We start from the raw sequence: 19,278 nt of genomic DNA on the forward strand, positions 1-19,278 counted from the left end.
TATGCTTGAGTGTTGGTTTATTGAAGAAGCTTCTTATATTCAATGACTGGTAGATCATTTACCAAAATATGAAGTGCCACCGAATACAAAAATAAAACTCATACATACTATATATAAATATTCTCTATATACACAAGATGTTCTTCATAGAATCATCTACATTACAAATATACAACATAACAGCTATTCATATCTACAATAATTTTCATTTATTTTTAGAGTCTTATATTTCACTTTTTGCACTTGTTTTAAGATGTAATCTACAAACCAAAATAGCACCACCAGAGGGATGAAAAGATTGACTAAAGTAATACGTGATTCAACTTTTGTCCAACAAACGGGCCTAAGAGGTAATGTTGAGTTTGTGTATGTAAGCATTGATTGACCAGCTCCAGTATAGTGGATAACCACAGTAACATTAAGCACCCAAACTACAATAGGCATCTTGCCCAAACTACAATACTGATTGTACAGCTCTACCCACTAAAACCTCATCATAATCAACATTATAGTTCAATAAGTTCATCCATCATGGCCAGCAGGTCATCCCCCTTGTTGCTTGGTCCCTCTGGCGATTCAGTCTGTTCAGGCTCCCCGGTAAACTCTCCCGCGATCCGAGCCAGTTCTGTGTTGACTTGCACGTCCTGAGAGGGGAAAAACCCCCACTTCATTTGATGCATAATCAGTACAATAATGAACTACAATTGTTGCTTGATACAGATATGCTGTTGAGCTTAAAGGGGTTTTAGTGGAGATTGTAAATGAGAGCTGAGCAGGAATACACACCAATGACATGGTGATCTTTGGTTTGTCAGTCTGATGCTAGGTTGCCTGCCGAGAGTACTTAGCACCTCTGAACAGAGTGCCAGCCGTAATTTGCAAACCGATCTACATATAGAAACGCTTGAAAATATCAGCAGTCAGACAGTCCCTAAAACACATACTGCGGCGAACAAACGCCAGATGAACGGCAGGTCGCATTCGGTGTGTGTAATTGCTGTGAAATCACTCAATACCATCATACCTGTGTTGCTTGAATATTAATCACTTGGAATGACTGATCCCCATTCGTTCCTGATGCTCCACTGTAGAAGACAAAGATCATTCCTTCACATATACCAATTACTCGCTCTGATCAAACCAAATTATAGATGATCAAGATGCTGCAATATGCATCACAACCACTGTTAAACAAAGAACTAAGGCACTAGTAGTGAAAGAGAACTCACGCCTCCTCTTCTTCTTGGTCTGTGGCAAAGAGGTTGACCCGGAACCCTGTTTCAGTGTTTCGGTTCTGAACCTTCATTCCACCCAGCAGTCGAGCCAGCAGGTTCAGCTCCTCTTTGGCCAGGGGGTTGGGTTCAGAGTTTGCCTGTGGAATAATAAGTATATATAGTGGGTATGCATCCCAAATGGCACTATATAGGGAATAGGGTGCCATTTCGGTTGCAGATTGGGTTACTTGGGTTTACTGCCCCCCATGTGGATCAGCTGGTAGAGCATGGCGCTTGGCGCTTGCAACGCTAAGGTTGTGGGTTCAATTTCCATGTTGGACCATTATGAAAAAGTAGAAATAATTCATGCAAGTTGCTCTGGATAACAGTGTCTGCTAAATGACTAAAATGTACAGTAAGTGCTGGTGCCTCAAGAGGGCAGTCTTTACTGTGCTTGTAAGAATGCATACCAGAGGTTGTATGGATCAAGTCTCTCAGAGTAGGAGTGCTAGGATCAGGTCCTACCTGTCCATGTAGTCTTATTCAATGTAATCTAAAAGGCTAAACTGATCCTAAATCAGCACCCCTACGTTGAGATGCATGATACATACTGCCTGATGACAAAAATGAGGGCACTTTAAGTGGAATGAAGTGTGTTCAGAGTTCAACCTTTTGAGAGTAGTTCTTGGATGTGTGAGTTTCTTCTGGTTGAGTCACACTGTACCTGTTAGAATTCAACAGATACATATTGATTTAAAACAAACAGCTAATGTAGAATTCCGACTCTGATGTTTAATGGTCGAGCCTCCATGCCAGGTGCAGTAGGTAGTTACTTACATATTTGTCCCAATTCGGGTGACTCTATCTCCAAACCGCTCAAAGGAGCCCACTCGGATGGAGCTGGTGTAACTGCCTCCAGTGGGGAACTCCCATCTCTTCCACTCCTTCCCATTGCTACTAAACATCCTGTGATAACAGGAAGTCAGAGATGAAACCCTGAATTCAGATTGGTTACATTGATGTCTTCAGGTTGAAACGCATCTAAAAGGGAACTAGTAAAAAAAGGAACAGACTAGCAAAATACTACCACTAACTGTAGCATGCAATGCATGACCGTCAATACAATTCCTCTTGGCCTTTACAATGAATATCTATATGACCTCTCAGTCACTACTCATGGAGACCAGGTAGTTGATCCGCTAACTAGCGGTTCAAATATGTTTAACACCTCCGTTGCGTTACTGCCAAGTTAACCTAACGTAGCAGGTATAGAAAGATGCCTGAGCGGAGTTCCCACTTCAGTTTTTTCAGGGGAAATGGAAGGTAGGTTGAAAATACTATATCCCTGAAAACCAGATCTTAGCGTTTTCTGGAGACTCCACATTGGCTACTGCCAAATAGATTACCTGATTAACCCTGGGACTTCTGTCCCATGGGGCACTGGGCCTGTGGTCGAGAGAGCAAAGCGTCCATTGGGATTCTGCACTTTATCCTTGAGGAAAAGTGATACCTGTCAGAGACAACATTCATATTTGTTTTTGTTTTTGTCAACAGCAGAATCGGTCAAAATTCTATTTTTTTGTATGGATTTAAAAAAAAAATTATACAGAAACATTTAGAGTTTTCAACAGCCGATAAAGATAAAAAGGGACTTACCCTGACATGCATGTCTTGAAGAAATATGAGAAGCGTTTGTCGGAGGAGTTGAAATTCCCCATCAGACAAGGGTGTGTACACCTTTAACAAACAGGAAGAGTAGAAAAGGGTACATCAGACTTAGCTTGGCATTACAAGCAGGATGTGGGCGAGACAGCAAATGAAGGCCATATTTTTGTAGTTTAGGTAAAGCATGCATGTAATCTGTCACAATGAGTCAGGTTGCGTCCCAAATAGCACCCAATTCCCTACAAAATTGCACTACCTTTGACCAGAAATAAGATCACATCTGACTCCAGATGCAGCTCATGTAAATTAGGAAACACCTAATCAGATGGCTATTGTCTACATCATCACAGGTGTCAGAAGATTGATTACCTAGCAAGCTTGAGAGGCAAGGTAGAATATCACAAACAGAGCTAGATAGAATAACCCAGAGGAATAATATACTTGTTGAGTATAGCTATAGCCATCAATCTTGTGTTGTCGTTGTCAACACTTACTCAGTGCTAAGTTTGTCAAGGTCCTGACATCAGTGTATTAGCTCTCTGCTACAGGGCTTTTTGTTGCGAGCATGTACACAGATCACTCGAACATGATACTTTTTTGTATAAAAGAAAATAAAAAATGCCATATGGGCCCTCATCAAAAGAAGTGCACTATATAGGGAATAGAGTGCCAGTGACAGGTCCGTACCTCAATGATCTTTCGGTGTGTCTCGTCCACTTGGTTGAGAACACTGGGGGTGTCTCTCACAAACTCCCGGATGGCGTCTATGTGATTGTATGAAATAATCAGCAGGTCTCTGGGACGTGGACACAGCAGGAGTTGGTATTTGAAAGCCATCACCATCAATTCATAAAGCTATACAGAAAACAGTAGACAAAAGAAAACACAAATTACAGTACGTTGAAAGCCAAATAAGATGGCATGACCAGTATTTTCTAATCTACTCATATTTGAAAGGGGTCTGTTTACGGGCCTAGTGGTCGAGAGTAAAAGGGATAGGCCGCAGTGTTTCACATTTAAGCTGTGTTCGAATACTCATACTAACCGCACTATTAGTGACGTGAATTAGGTATATAAACCCAGCAAAAAAAGAAACATTCCTTTTTCAGGACCCTGTCTTTCAAAGATAATTAGAAAAAATCCAGTTAACTTCACAGATCTTCATTGTAAAGGGTTTAAACACTGTTTCCGATGCTTGTTCAATGAACCATAAACAATTAATAAACATGCACCTGTGGAACAGTCGGTAAGACACTAACAGGTTACAGACGGTAGGCAATTAAGGTCACAGTTCTGAAAACTTAGGACACTAAAATAGGCCTTTCTACTGACTCTGAAAATCACCAAAAGAAAGATGCCCAGGGTCCCTGCTCATCTGCGTGAACGTGCCTTAAGCAAGCGGCAAGGAGGCATGAGGACTGCAGATGTGGCCAGGGCAATAAATTGCAATGTCCGTACTGTGAGACGACTAAGACAGCGCCACAGGGAGACAGGACGGACAGCTGATCGTCCTCGCAGTGGCAGACCACGTGTAACAACACCTGCACAGGATCGGTACATCCCAACATCACACCTGTGGGACAGGTACGGGATGGCAACAACAACTGCCTGAGTTACACCAGGAACACACAATCCCTCCATCAGTGCTCAGACTGTCCGCAATAGGCTGAGAGAGGCTGGACTGAGGGCTTGTAGGCCTGTTGTAGTAAGGCAGGTCCTCACCAGACATCACCGGCAACAACATTGCCTATGGGCACAATCCCACCGTCGCTGGGCCAGACAGGACTGGCAAAAAGTGCACTTCACTGACGAGTCGCGGTTTTGTCTCACCAGAGGTTACGGTCGGATTCGCGTGTATCGTCGAAGGAATGAGCGTTACGCCGAGCCCTGTACTCTGGAGCGGGATCAATTTGGAGGTGGAGGGTCCGTCATGGTTTGGGGCGGTGTGTCACAGCATCATCGGACTGAGCTTGTTGTTATTGCAGGCAATCTCAACGCTGTGCGTTACAGGGAAGACATCCTCCTCCCTCATGTGGTACCCTTCCTGCAGGCTCATCCTGACATGACCCTCTAGCATGACAATGCCACCAGCCATACTGCTCGTTCTGTGCGTGATTTCCTGCAAGACAGGAATGTCAGTGTTCTGCCATGGCCAGCGAAGAGCCCGGATCTCAATCCCAATGAGCACATCTGGGACCTGTTGGATCAGAGGGTGAGAGCTAGGGCCATTCCCTCCAGAAATGTCAAAGAACTTGCAGGTGCCTTGATGGAAGAGTGGGGTAACATCTCACAGCAAGAACTAGCAAATCTGGTGTAGTCCATGAGGAGGAGATGCACTGCAGTACTTAATGCAGCTGGTGGCCACACCAGACACTGACTGTTACTTTTGATTTTAACCACCCCTTCGTTCAGGAACACATTATTCCATGTCTGTGGAACTTGTTCAGTTTATGTCTCAGTTGTTGAATCTTGTTATATTCATACAAATATTTACACGTCAAGTTTGTGTCTGGAAGTAGCAAGCCAATGTTAGCCAGTTAGCTTGGGTGCTTGACTTTCGTTGAACGCTCAGATCAACCCTCGGCCAGAGCTTCCAGTGTGCGCTCTCTGAATGTTCAGAATTTATGAACAGTCTGTTCTAGGTTCGCTATAGATTTACGAATGCCTAGAGTACACTCTGGCACTCCGGATTGAATTTACGAACACAACCGAAATCATAATATGTTTAGCTAGTCATTTGTTATGCTAACAAGCTAGCAAGAGGTTTCATAGCAACAGTACCAACTTCCAGTAGACAGGCGAAGCTCTAGTACGCTCAACTGAAATGATACCGTTCGTTTACAGTATACTAAAATAAACTAATACAGTGCCTTGCGAAAGTATTCGGCCCCCTTGAACTTTGCAACCTTTTGCCACATTTCAGGCTTCAAACATAAAGATATAAAACTGTATTTTTTTGTGAAGAATCAACAACAAGTGGGACACAATCATGAAGTGGAACGACATTTATTGGATATTTCAAACTTTTTTAACAAATTAAAAACGGAAAAATTGGTCGTGCAAAATTATTCAGCCCCCTTAAGTTAATACTTTGTATTACAGCTGTAATTATTCAGCCCCCTTTTGCTTTGATTACAGCTGTAAGTCGCTTGGGGTATGTCTCTATCAGTTTTGCACATCGAGAGACTGACATTTTTTCCCATTCCTCCTTGCAAAATAGCTCGAGCTCAGTGAGGTTGGATGGAGAGCATTTGTGAACAGCAGTTTTCAGTTCTTTCCACAGATTCTCGATTGGATTCAGGTCTGGACTTTTAGTATGTAGTATATACTCATTAAGTATAGTACACAGTATGTTAGTATGGGTATTCGAACACAGCTTTAGTTTTTCCCCTAGCACTACACAGCTGATTTAAAAGGGGCAGATTGAAAGTGGCAGTGCAGTCAAAAACGTATTTTCCCCCCCTTTTTTATTCTGCACCCTATGAGGTCGATGTAACACTCTGAAATTGTGAAAATGATGATAATGCCTTTTAGTGCAAGAGCTTTTTGAAAATAATTTCAGTCTGCTCAGGTGGGATGGAGTTTTTGGCCCATAGCATGACGTCACAATCTGATCTGATTATTCTGACCAATGACCAGTCATCTTTTATTTGCATATGTATCCTCCTACTTTGAAGGGGTAAGCGGGGTAGAGTTGATTCAATCCACCAATCAGAGCTGTGTATGTAAATTCACTGGCAACAAAATATATTTTGAGTTATTTTCATGAAATAAAGTGATTTATTAGCCATACAGTGATGATTTACAGTAAACAGACTACATGGAGGCTTTCAATTATCAAGTAATTTCTAAACTTGGATTATTTGAATTAGGGCCTCTAGTCTACTGTATGTTGCCTACCCTATCCATGCTGGCAGGGTTGAGCCTCATGATGGAGGCATGGGCTAGTCGTGTTAGCACTGTTCTCAGAGCCCTATTACTGTAGAGGTCCTGAGGCTTCAGCAGTTCCTCCATAAAGGCCTTACTGAACATGGTGGCTATGATGTCATTCATAACTATAGACATGATAGGACAGACAGAAACAGTTAATTTATTAAGGACTTGAACAAAACAAAAATGTAAAAAAAAGTCAATTTGGTTATGAATGCATTTTAGGTGATACAAAATAAAGGTGATAACATGGAGGTACAGAAAGGAATCCAAAAATTTGCCAAATGTGACAGCAATAATTAATTTGATAAATTCAACACATGCCCAATATATACGATTGTTGAACATCATAGAATTGCAGTGCTGTCTTGTATAACAAGCTTTCTGAACCAGTACCATTTTTCACTAATGTATTGGACCTAGGGCTACACTGACTAATAGTACAGTAGTACAGAATACAGGCTACAGCTAGGATACATGGGGAGAGGGATGTGACTGGCTAGGAAAATACCTCTTTTTCTGTCGTCATCTGACCATACACCTGCAATAAAGTGATGTTTAGGGAAATAAATATGTTAAGGAGGAAAAATATATAATATGTTGAGGGGGGATGGTTAAATTCAAACTGCTACTACACCAAAGATACTTGCAATTAACTCATACATTTAAAGATTGGCAAAGTAACAGAGTGACATGGTAACAGAGTGATGCTGAGACTTTTTTTTTTAACTTGAACTGTGCAGATGCAAAGTTTGGTAACAAAATGACAGAACAAAAATGCATTCTGTTACCAAACTTTACATCTACACTGTTCTGCAACTGTGTTTTTGTAAAATATTATGTTGAAATTGTTAACAGTAGTCATTGTGCATAGTGCTTTATTGTTTGTTTAACTTTGCAATCATTGGTTTTTGTTTGACATACATTTTAAAGCACAAAATCTGAGTCTCAGCATCACTACGTTACCATAGAATTGCCCAGATCAGGGGTAGGCAACCCTGTTCCTGGAGTGCTGCAGATACTGCAGGATTTAGTTTCAACTAGGCACCTGACCAACTGAGCTAATTGATCAGTTCAATAATTGTCTGAATTCAACACCTGGTCTTCCAGGTTGGTTATATCAAAACATGAAGTAGCACTCCAGGACCAGGGCTGTCTACCCCTGGCCCAGATGAATAGGTTTCCCCTATTCATGTGTGACTGAGGTTAGTCATCTAACTAGTTAGGCTAATTAGAAAGGGTTAGGATTAATTGGGAGCCTACTGTGTGCGCAGCTAACATGCCTTCAGTAGCTAGCTATGATAATCTAGTTACAGACTACCTTTCTGTGTATTATCATCGGCGGTATTCTGAGTTTGAAGACGTTGGTCCAGAATATAGAGCATTTCTCCGCCGAGGTTAATAAAAACTAGAGGAAGTGTTCTCATAGACATCTTGTAGATTCAGAGGATTAGCTAGCAAGCTAGTTAGCTCACTTGCTGTATTGGTGGACCGTGCTGTACTGAGACTGTGGATAACTACCTTTATCTGCTAACCTTGTAGTAAATGCATAATGTCAAAAGGCTCAAATAGACCGTTAAAATTAGCCTAGTCCAAGTAACAGTTAGTCGATGGGTTCTTCAACCTCTGCTCCGCTCTTCAATCACAAAGTGAACAGTTGCGCATGACAGGTGGCTAGTTGAGTCGCTCAAAGTCACGTGGCACAGCAGAACACAACCAACCAGACAAATTGAACCACATCATAGACCAACCTCTATTTTTCCAGTAGTGATGGGCATTCCGGCTCTTTTCAGTGAGCCGGCTCGTTCGGCTCACCAAGTGATTGGTGTTAAAACAATTAGAATTTAATTATTAAATGAAATCATACTCTACCTTAACCACAATGTATTTAAAAATGCATTGGTTTGTTATGAAAAGTAATGCTATTAAACATTTGCATTTAAAGTATAATTTTTTAATGTATTGTAATGAAACAAGCAGGGAGTAGGTCTCGAACCCTTGATCTTCTAGCCCGAAGTCCAGCGCGCTATCGACTGTGCCATAAAAGCATACTCGAGCGGCTGTGTCGATATCTACGCATATGAACCCATTGTCGTTACAGTATATGAACGAAGTGCATATAAATCTAACCAAAACGAATATAATCTGAACAGCATAATAGAATATTGCACCATATCAAAGGGAAATGAATAACAATTTTCAAAACTGCAGCATCCCACAAATTTAAATAAATGTAAAAAAGAAGGATGCTATTACACATGTGCATTTAAAGTACAACTTTTTTAATGTATATAAACAAAGTGTATATAAATGTAACAATTCAAAACGAATACAATCTGAACAACATAATAATACAATATTGCACCATATCAAAGAAAGATAAATAACAATGTGCAAAACTGCAGCATCACACTTAAAACATTAAACTGGTCCCTCTTTTCTCTCTCTTCTTTATTGCCATGTTATAACTAGCAAGCACACAGCAATGCTGACCATATTTTGCTTTTATGAGGGATTTGCATCCAGAATTGCAAGCTGCCTCTCTTTCGAGGGGCTGATACAGTTTCTTCTTTCAATAATTATTTGTCCTGTTTTCGAGAAGACCATCTCAGAGGGAACGGATGTGGCCACTATGCAGAGTCTCCCTGTCATGACTTTAGTAAGCCGTGGGTAGACAGAGGCCTTGTACTTCCACCAGCTCAGAGGATCTGGGGCTCCTCCAAATAGGATCGGGCCTCCGTTATGGCATCTGCTGAGAGATTCCTTCGTACTGCATCCCCAGTTGCTCTCTTGTCAAACAGCATCCAAACAGCAGACGTTTGTGGAACTACTGCTGGTGCTTCTGCTCCATCTGTTCCCTCTTCTTCCCGTTGCCCTGGTGCCTGAGTCAGCTGACTGCTGGGGCTGTCCCTCCCTGCTGTGAGGTTATTCTTTGAAGAGCCTCAATCGCTCTGGCATCACTGACGGCTAACTTCTTAAACCTGGGGTCAAGTGCAGCGGTTTCTGATAGCACGTGATTATATTCCATTCTTTGGAACTTTCTGTCCATTGATGAACATAGGGTGTCAACTCTGTCCTGTGGTTACATTTGCTTCTCTCTGGCGGCTGGCTGTGATTCGCTGCAGACCCTGACACAGGAGTATCACTTTTGATGCTGTCACATAGCTGAAAAGAGAGAATAGTAACTTATTAGTTCAGGTTCATTTTTTTATCTACTAATACTACATTCTCATCTACTGCTCATATACATATATAATACTAGATTAAATAATGATGTAGTAATAACTGCTTACTGTACCTCTCTCCACTGATCTCCACAGTGACCTGCTCAAAGGGTTCCAGGACTCTGCACACCTCCTCCACCACCTTCCATTCCTCTTGGGTCAGAGCATCAACAGGTGCATTGACAATGGCCAGGGGTAGAGATGATGGCATCCTTTGACTCAAGAAACCGCTTCAACATATAAAATGTTGAATTCCACAATGTAGTGCAGTCTTGTTTAGGCCTCAGCTCAGGCATCCCCATCTGGCGTTGTGTAGACTTTAGTTTTTCAACATCTACTGTGCTCCTGTGGAAGTATTCCGCAGCTGCTTTCACTTTGTCCACGGTGGGCTTCATCCCCTTCAGAGCATCTCTTACAATCAGGTTGATTGTGTGGTGAGGCACATGGGCTACTAACAGCTTGATACACAACATACACTTAGTATTACTTTCTTAGCTACAGTATGCATATCTCCCTGGCATATCATATCATTTATGCAGCAGCATACAAGACATTTTTGGACTCACCTTGTTGTGCTATACTTACTTGAACAGGAAGGTGGCGCGGAGGTCCTTCGTGGGCAAATTTTGTTATCAAACTTTGTCATCAAAGTCCCGGATTTTCTGCTAGCTTGCCGCACCACCACAGAAAGCACTGAGCTAGGCTGAAACACCTGCAATTTGGAGCTCCCTTACTCAAGAAAACAAAAAAGAGACCATGTTTGTATGCGGCTTTATTAACTCAATGATATATATCTTTTTACATTATTTGCAAACTGATATGTGACATGTATTAATGTCAAAATAACATGCAAAACAGGAAAGCCCCCTCCCCCAAAAAAACAGGTGCCCCACCTGCCCTGAATGACGGGTCGCCACTGATGCCCTCTGAAACAAATTTGTCCACTGAGATACTTTTTTGATAGGACATCTCATCTCATATCTGGTAGGGGATGATCAAGCCAAACCTAAAAAAAACTGTTGCATATAAATAGTGCCTATTCGAAATATAAAATAAAAGTTGAATGCAAGCATGGTTGGTACCTGTTGTTGAGGAGTCATAAGAATTACCTGAAAAGTTGTATTACCTGAAATCAAACATGGCAATGAATAGCTTCTTTCATGCCACTGATGGCTGTGTTACAATATGAAAATACTCCCATTCATGACTGGCTCGTATTTCCATGATCATCAAAGGGGAGATCAGTTCTCAAACATTACAGTTTAACTATTGTGTCTGCTCATAATGTTTCTGTATTGCTAAAAGGAACCATTCCAAGGCCATATTGTCCCACAACTCTCTCATCGTCATCTTTTATGCATTCCTTGGAATCTATATTAACTTATTGCAATACAGTATCATGAGATGTATTAGTGTGTGACTTAGGGCAGGACAGGTACAGTGAAAGATGCAAATTCCTAATATCTTTTATGTACATTTGTGAGCCACAGAGCAGTGTGGGTGTAGTCCTAATAGTCTTACAGTCAGTTATCCAATAGACAGTTCCACGAACAGGATCATTGTCAACCTTTGATACAAACTGGGGGATTAGAAGACTCTTAAACACCTGTAGAGGTAAGGAAATATCATGGACAAAAAAATGATAATATATATACACTGAGTGTACAAAACATTAGGTGTATCCAGGTGAAAGCTATGTTCCCTTGTTGATGTCACCTGTTAAATCCACTTCATTCAATGTAGATGAAGGGGAGGAGACAAGGAATAAAAATCCTTCTTTAACCTGAAACAATTGAGAAATGGAATATGTATGTGTGCCATTCACAAGGTAAATGGGCAAGACAAAATATTTAAGTGCCTTTGAACAGGGTAAGGTAGTAGGTGCCAGGCGCCCCGGTTTGAGTGTGTCAAGAATTGCAACGCTGCTGGTGTTTTCACGCTCAACAGTTTCCCATGTGTGTCAAGAATGGTTCAACTTGACACAACTTTGGGAAGCATTGGAGTCGACATGATCCCTGTGGAACACTTGGAACCTTGTAGTCCATGTCCTGATTAATTGAGGCTGTTCTGAGGGCAAAAGAGGGTGCAACTCAATATTAGGAAGATGTTCCTAAAGTTTTGTACACTCAGTATATATCATGGACTAATTGGCTGATTGAAAATTACAGAGCAGTATTTGTAACATAGCTTTTGAATAGGATACAGCTTGGATTTTAACATGGGATATTGTTATTAAAAAGTTTTGTAAGTTCACTTTTTGTATTGTGTGTGTCATTACTATACAGTTCATGGGACAAGTGCATCCGCTCTTTTCATTCCCAGATTGGCTTCATTGGAAATACTACAACCATGGGCTTCCCTCTATGCCTATGTCTTCTCTCTTTGTAAGTAAAGAGTTATTTGCTTGCATTAGGCTCGTTTGCCACATGGTACTGGAGTTATTCAAAGAAAGCAAAATTACATGATCATTTAGTTAACGTAGGTTGACAGAAATGTGATGTTATGTCTCTTCCCTTCTAGGATTTTCACAACTGCTTGTGGTTCAGGTTTTAGTGACGACTCAACACTTAATGAAAACTCTTATAAGGAAAAGTGGATGGAGTCTATACCTGATGACAAACTCCTTTCAGCTGTTACTATCCCCGGAACTCATGAGAGCCTAACTCTGTACGGTGGACCACTTATACAGTGTCAGGCTTGGACCTTGGAGAACCAGCTGAAAGCAGGATTGCGGTACTTTGATATACGTGTAGAGGCCAGTATGTTCCACAACATCCTTGATGTCATGGATGGGCATTTAGTACACACCAAGTTCCATGAGGTGCTGAACATTCTATGGGAGTTCTTGGACAAACATGGAAGTGAGTCTGTGCTTTTGAGAGTGACACTGCAAGGAATAAGCATGAAAAAAGCTGGAAAATGTATCAAAACATTGATTGAGAATTCTGAAGATAGAGTATGGACAAAGATATTTGTCCCCAAAATGCAAGAAGCAAGGGGGAAGATCATCTTCGTGCAGAGTACCAATTTCAATGTTGGAACACTTAACCATGACACTTTTGTCACAGGCGACGACACATTCAAAGACCTTGAAAACAAGATGAAGAAGATCACAAAACACCTGAAAGAAGCTAAAGAGAATTGTGGTCATGCATTGGCACTGACCGATTCCTCTGCCACAGCCATTTTCAAAGGCCCTAAAACTGTGGCCAAAATGGTTAATGGTCAGCTCAATAAGCTCATAGTTGAACTACAAACAGGCTCTAACAAACCAGACTGCTTGGGGGTAATCAGCATGGACTTCCCCAGTCCAGACCTCATCCATAACATCATTGAGGTCAATGGAAAACCAGGGAGTGGTTCATCTGAGCACTCAGAAGAGCCTGAATCAGTAGAGCCTGCACCAGCAGAGCCTGAACATACAGGTTTTAGTGATGACTCAACACTTAATGAAAACTCTTATCAGGAAAAGTGGATGGAGTCTATACCTGATGACAAACTCCTTTCAGCTGTTACTATCCCCGGAACTCATGAGAGCCTAACTCTGTACGGTGGACCACTTACACAGTGTCAGGCTTGGACCTTGGAGAACCAGCTGAAAGCAGGATTGCGGTACTTTGATATACGTGTAGAGGCCAGTATGTTCCACAACATCCTTGATGTCATGGATGGGCATTTAGTACACACCAAGTTCCATGAGGTGCTGAACATTCTATGGGAGTTCTTGGACAAACATGGAAGTGAGTCTGTGCTTTTGAGAGTGACACTGCAAGGAATAAGCATGAAAAAAGCTGGAAAATGTATCAAAACATTGATTGAGAATTCTGAAGATAGAGTATGGACAAAGATATTTGTCCCCAAAATGCAAGAAGCAAGGGGGAAGATAATTTTCGTGCAGAGTACCAATTTCAATGTTGGAACACTTAACCATGACACTTTTGTCACAGGCGACTTCACATTCAAAGACATTGAAAACAAGATGAAGAAGATCACAAAACATCTGAAAGAAGCTGAAGAGAATTGTGGTCATGCATTGGCACTGACCGATTCCTCCGCCACAGCCATTTTCAAAGGCCCTAAAACTGTGGCCAAAGTGGTTAATGGTCAGCTCAATAAGCTCATAGTTGAACTACAGACAGGCTCTAACAAACCAGACTGCTTGGGGGTAATCAGCATGGACTTCCCCAGTCCAGACCTCATCCATAACATCATTGAGATAAACAGAAATCCAGGAAGTGGTTCATCTGAACAACCAGAACAGCCTGAACCATTAGAGCGGGAACCTGCAAAGCCTCAGCCAGCCGAAGAGCCTGAACCAGTACAGCCTGAACCGGCACAGCCTGAAACAGCAGGGCCTGGACCAGTAGAGCCTGAGTCAGCGGAGCCTGAACCAGCAGAAACTCAGCCAGTAGAAGAGCCTGAACCAGTTGAGTCAGAGCCAGCAGAGGCTGAACCAGTAGAGCCTGAACCAGTAGAAAAGCCTGAACCAGCAGAGCCTGAACCAGCAGAAACTCAGCCAGCAGAGGCTGAACCAGCAGAGCCTGAACCAGTAGAAAAGCCTGAACCAGCAGAGCCTCAGCCAGTAGAAGAGCCTGAACCAGCAGAGCCTGAACCAGCAGAGCCTGAACCAGCAGAGCCAGAGCCAGCAGGGGCTGAACCAGCAGAGGTTCAGCCATTAGAAGAGCCTGAACCAGCAGAGCCTGAATCAGCAGAGCCAGAGCCAGCAGAGGCTGAACCAGCCAAGCCTGAACCAGCAGAATCTGAGCCAGCAGGACCTGAGCCAGTAGAGCCTGAACCAGTAGAACCAGCAGAGCCTGAACCAGTAGAACCTGAACCCGCAGAGCCTGAACCATTAGAGCCAGAGCCAGCAGAGCCTGAACCAGTAGAACCTGAACCAGTAGAGCCAGCAGAGGCTGAACCAGCAGAGCCTGAACCAGTAGATCCTGAACCAGTAGAGCCAGCAGAGGCTGAACCAGCAGAGCCCCAACTTGCAGAAGAAGCAGCAGAAGAGCCTGAAACAGCAGAGCCTGAGCCAGAGCCAGCAGAGGCTGAACCAGCAGAGCCTGAACCAGCAGAGCCTGAACCAGTAGACACTGAACCAGCAGAGGCCGAACCAGTAGAGGCTTAACCAGCAGAACCTGAACCAGCAGAACCTGGACCTGAACCCCCAGGGTAGCCCAAAGAGCCTTACTGGAATAACCAAGGAAGAAGAGATGCAATGAGAAACATAAAGAGATTAAAAAACACAATTATTGTCCAATTAACCTCAGTAAAGAAGAATCCCATCTAAAACCTTACAACAATAAATACAAAATCAAATGCTCCCTTCAAACAGTAAAACAATTGTCTACTATGTGGTATTTTGTATATTAACTGCATGTTTAACTAGGAAAGACCAACTGTTCCATGTTGCAGTTGAAATATACAAATCTGATAGTTACTTTAAAATTAACCCATCTGTGCTGAGATCTGTCTGAGGGTATTTTTTTCCCATCAATACGTTTAATAAAATAGCATAGGGCCTTTCAGAAACTTGTATCTAAACCCACAGTGACACCTACAGGTTACAATGCATATTACTGCTTGTTTTGATGATGATTCATCTGGACATGTAAATGATTAAGTCTCTAAGGCGATCACTTACACCCTCTTATAAATGTACGTATGTAACATTTCCGTTTAAAATGTTTTCTAAAAAAAATCTCTATTATGTATGTAGAAGAGCTGCTTCAAATAATATATCTAAAACAACGTATAATGTCAACATAAATAGTTAGATACAGTGGGGCAAAAAAGTATTTAGTCAGCCACCAATTGTGCATGTTCTCCCACTTAAAAAGATGAGAGGCCTGTAATTTTCATCATAGTTACACTTCAACTATGACAGACAAAATTAGATTTTTTTCTCTCCAGAAAATCACATTGTAGGATTTTTAATGAGTTTGCAAATAAATTCATTAAAAATCCTACAATGTGATTTTCTGGATTTTTTTCCTCAATTTGTCTGTCATAGTTGAAGTGTACCTATGATGAAAATGACCGGCCTCTCTCATCTTTTTAAGTGGGAAAACTTGCACAATTGGTGGCTGACTAAATACTTTTTTGCCCCACTGTACAAAGGCTGCGTTTACATACAGTGGGGCAAAAAAGTATTTAGTCAGCCACCAATTGTGCAAGTTCTCCCACTTAAAGAGCAGTTGTTCTTCTTTGCTCAGCGGCCTTTCAGGTTATGTCGATATAGGACTCGTTTTACTGTGAATATATACTTTTGTACCTGTTTCCTCCAGCATCTTCACAAGATCCTTTGCTGCTGTTCTGGGATTGATTTGCACTTTTCACTCCAAAGTACGTTCATCTCTAGGAGACAGAACGCATCTCTTTTCTGAGCGGTATAACGGTTGCGTGGTCCCATGGTGTTTATACTTGCGTACTATTGTTTGTACAGATGAACGTGGTACCTTCAGGCGTTTGGAAATTGATCACATGGATGAACCAGACTTGTGGAGATCTACTTTTTTTTTCTCCTGAGGTCTTGGCTGATTTCTTTTGATTTTCCCATGAGGTCAAGCAAAGAGACACTGAGTTTGAAAGTAGGACTTGAAATACATACACAGGTACACCTCCAATTGACTCAAATGATGTCAATTAGCCTATCAAAAGCTTCTAAAGCCATGACATAATTTTGGGGAATTTTCCAAGCTGTTTAAAGGCACATCCAACTTAGTGTATGTAAACGTCTGACCCACTGGAATTGTGGTGCAGTGAATTATATGTGAAATAATCTGTCTGTAAACAATTGTTGGAAAAATTACTTGTGTCACGCACAAAGTAGATGTCCTAATCGACTTGCCAAAACTATAGTTTGTTAACAATACATTTGTGGAGTGGTTGAAAAACGAGTTTTAATGACTCCAACCTAAGTGTATGTAAACTTCTGACTTCAACAGTACGTGGTATATGGTCTTATGGCTGTCAGACAATCAGAATTCTGGGCTCCAACCACCCAGTTTATAAAAGAGAACTAAACGGGACTGCCACGTTAGAGCTCCTGACAGACAGAGGTGCATCAAGTTTGTTGGAACCTCTCCAGCACGCTGGATGATTATGATTAATTTAAGATTGACTTTGAGTGTCCCTTAGTAAGAATTTCCACAACACCATATCCACTCTTTCCTTTCCCAGACTGTCTTTTTTGGAAATACCACAACCATAGGTTTCCCTCTATGCCTATGTCTTCTTTCTTTGTAAGTCAGAGTTACCTACTTGCATACTTTTCTTTTTCCACATGGAGTTAGCCATATAAAATAAAATCATCATGATATTAATGTTGGTTGATAGAAATGTGATTTTCTGTCTCTTCCCTTTCAGGATTTTCACAACTGCTTGTGGTTTATCGTGGCATATATACTTGATGACAAACTCCTTCAATTTCTCACTATCCCCGGAACTCATGAGAGCCTAACTCTGTACGGTGGACCACTTATACAGTGTCAGGCTTGAACCTTTGAGAACAAGCTGAAAGCAGGATTGCGATACTTCGATATACGTGTAGAGGCCAGTATTTTCCAGAACATCCTTGATGTCATGAATGGGCATATAAAACATACCAATTTCCACGAGGTCCTGAACGTTCTGTGGGAGTTCTTGAGCAAACATGACAGTGAGACTGTGCTTTTCAGAGTGACACTGCAAGGGACGAGCATGAAGAAAGCTGGAAAAATCTATCAAGGAATTGATTAAGGAATCTAAAGAAAAAGTATGGTTGAAGTCGTTTGTTATCTTACTTGTGAGATTCCAATAACCAATCATATTATACTATATTGCTGTTGATATGTTTAAATTGACAGCTATTATAAATCAGCTCAAGCCTTTAACATTTAGGCTAGCTCAGTTATCGATCAATTGAAATAGCAAACGTTAGGGATCATGCTAATCATGCATGGCGAACTATTTTATTTTTCATACTTTAAAAAAATGTGATTAACTAGTATCATAATCCATTTCAGCATATCAGTTTCCCTCAACTGTTGGACACTGAATTTCCACAGGCTGTGGGGTATCCACCGCCATATCGTCAGCTTCACTCGCTCTTGCAACAATTTGGTGTGGCTCCGTGTAGGAGACCTGCTGCTCAAACCCTTGCCACTTCATACTCCTTTACCCTAACCGGGCACTCCGGGGAATTGGGAACATGATTTCCAGCACAATTGCAACACTGTACATCCACAGATTCTTCAACATGGCTTTGGCACACACTTGATACATGGCCATACCTTTTGAAATTCCAGAAAAACAACGGCTTGGATGCGAAAGCTCACATCATATATCTTACATATCCCAGCTTCACATGTGAAGGGAGATTATTCTTCGGCAAACATCAATAATACTGACAGATTTTCCTCTTTTCTGCTATCCACTACACACGGGCCCAGCTCCATAAGGAGGCTTAGCCCCTCAGAGGAGTCGCTAACTGTGGGTTTAGTTCCGTCCGCGCCCTCCCGGACAGGGGTGGGCAACTCCAGTCCTCGGGGGCCTGATAGATGTCACACTTTTTCTCCATCCCTAGCAAACACAGCTGATTCAACTAATTGCATTCTAAACTGAAGATCATGATTAGTTGATTATTGGAGTTAGGTGTGTTAGCTGGGGCTGGGGCAAAACTGTGACACCAATCAGGCCCCCGAGGACTGGAGTTGCCCACCCGAACTAAACCCAGTCAGTGAGTCCTCTAGGTTTAAATGTAATAGTACTACTGTAAATACTACTTTAAGTGTAGTCTTAAGTTCAAGGTGATCAGATCATCCCTGTCTAAATTCGTCTATCCAAAGATTTTGGGTTTATATTTGCATGCTGTGATGAAACAGGAAAGAATTTATAAAAGTTATACGACACAGATTCTAAAATATTTATATCGAAAGGTAAGGCAAAACTAATTACATATTGCAAGCAAGCAGACAAACATGACTGATTTTAATGCATAAGTATGACCCATAAGAAAATAGCCCAAGCATCAATGCAACCTTATCCTACTCCTCAGACTAAACTGTATGCAAATAAAGACAAAGGGCTTTCTGAGTTTCTCTTGAGTATGAAAAACAGCTCAGGAACATGCCTAAATGCCAAAATCAGGTAAGAGCCTTAGGAAAATTACAAGTGCAGAAAAGGGTGTATTGTTCAGTCACAGGTCATCAGACCACACAGCTGATTTCTGTCTGTTTCTCTGTCTGGTCTAAGCTTATACAGTT

General features: G+C 41.7%; 2 protein-coding genes and 1 long non-coding RNA gene across 4 annotated transcripts; 1 reads left to right on the plus strand and 2 right to left on the minus strand.

Annotated features, from left to right (window-relative positions):
* Positions 1-2: 2 nt before the first annotated feature.
* oscp1a (organic solute carrier partner 1a) lies at positions 3-8,481 on the minus strand. 2 transcript variants are annotated; one of them, XM_090227804.1, is made up of 11 exons: positions 8,131-8,381; positions 7,321-7,350; positions 6,780-6,934; positions 3,567-3,734; positions 2,871-2,951; positions 2,621-2,724; positions 2,052-2,180; positions 1,884-1,938; positions 1,230-1,372; positions 1,025-1,085; positions 7-644 (listed from the first exon to the last, which is right to left on the minus strand). In XM_090227804.1, exons 1-11 carry the CDS (start codon positions 8,240-8,242, stop codon positions 507-509), a joined length of 1,176 nt encoding a protein of 391 aa, XP_090083930.1. In that variant the 5' UTR covers positions 8,243-8,381; the 3' UTR covers positions 7-506. The 2 variants fall into 2 exon arrangements, with proteins under 2 accessions (XP_090083929.1, XP_090083930.1); XM_090227803.1 differs by lacking the exons at positions 6,780-6,934; positions 7,321-7,350 and having other exon boundaries at positions 3-644; positions 8,131-8,481.
* Positions 8,482-8,907: 426 nt separating this feature from the next.
* On the minus strand, positions 8,908-12,560 carry LOC149970233 (uncharacterized). The gene is made up of 3 exons (XR_016493549.1): positions 10,619-12,560; positions 10,108-10,491; positions 8,908-9,974 (listed from the first exon to the last, which is right to left on the minus strand). It is a non-coding gene; the product is annotated as an uncharacterized LOC149970233 (long non-coding RNA).
* Positions 12,325-15,373, plus strand: LOC110489402 (uncharacterized). Its single transcript, XM_090227806.1, has 2 exons — positions 12,325-12,417; positions 12,554-15,373. Exons 1-2 carry the CDS (start codon positions 12,383-12,385, stop codon positions 15,159-15,161), a joined length of 2,643 nt encoding a protein of 880 aa, XP_090083932.1. The 5' UTR covers positions 12,325-12,382; the 3' UTR covers positions 15,162-15,373.
* Positions 15,374-19,278: the final 3,905 nt, after the last annotated feature.

Source organism: Oncorhynchus mykiss, chromosome 30 (assembly GCF_057628025.1).
Source record: "Oncorhynchus mykiss isolate SJ-2025 chromosome 30, ASM5762802v1, whole genome shotgun sequence".
In the NCBI taxonomy this organism is placed as follows: domain Eukaryota; kingdom Metazoa; phylum Chordata; class Actinopteri; order Salmoniformes; family Salmonidae; genus Oncorhynchus; species Oncorhynchus mykiss.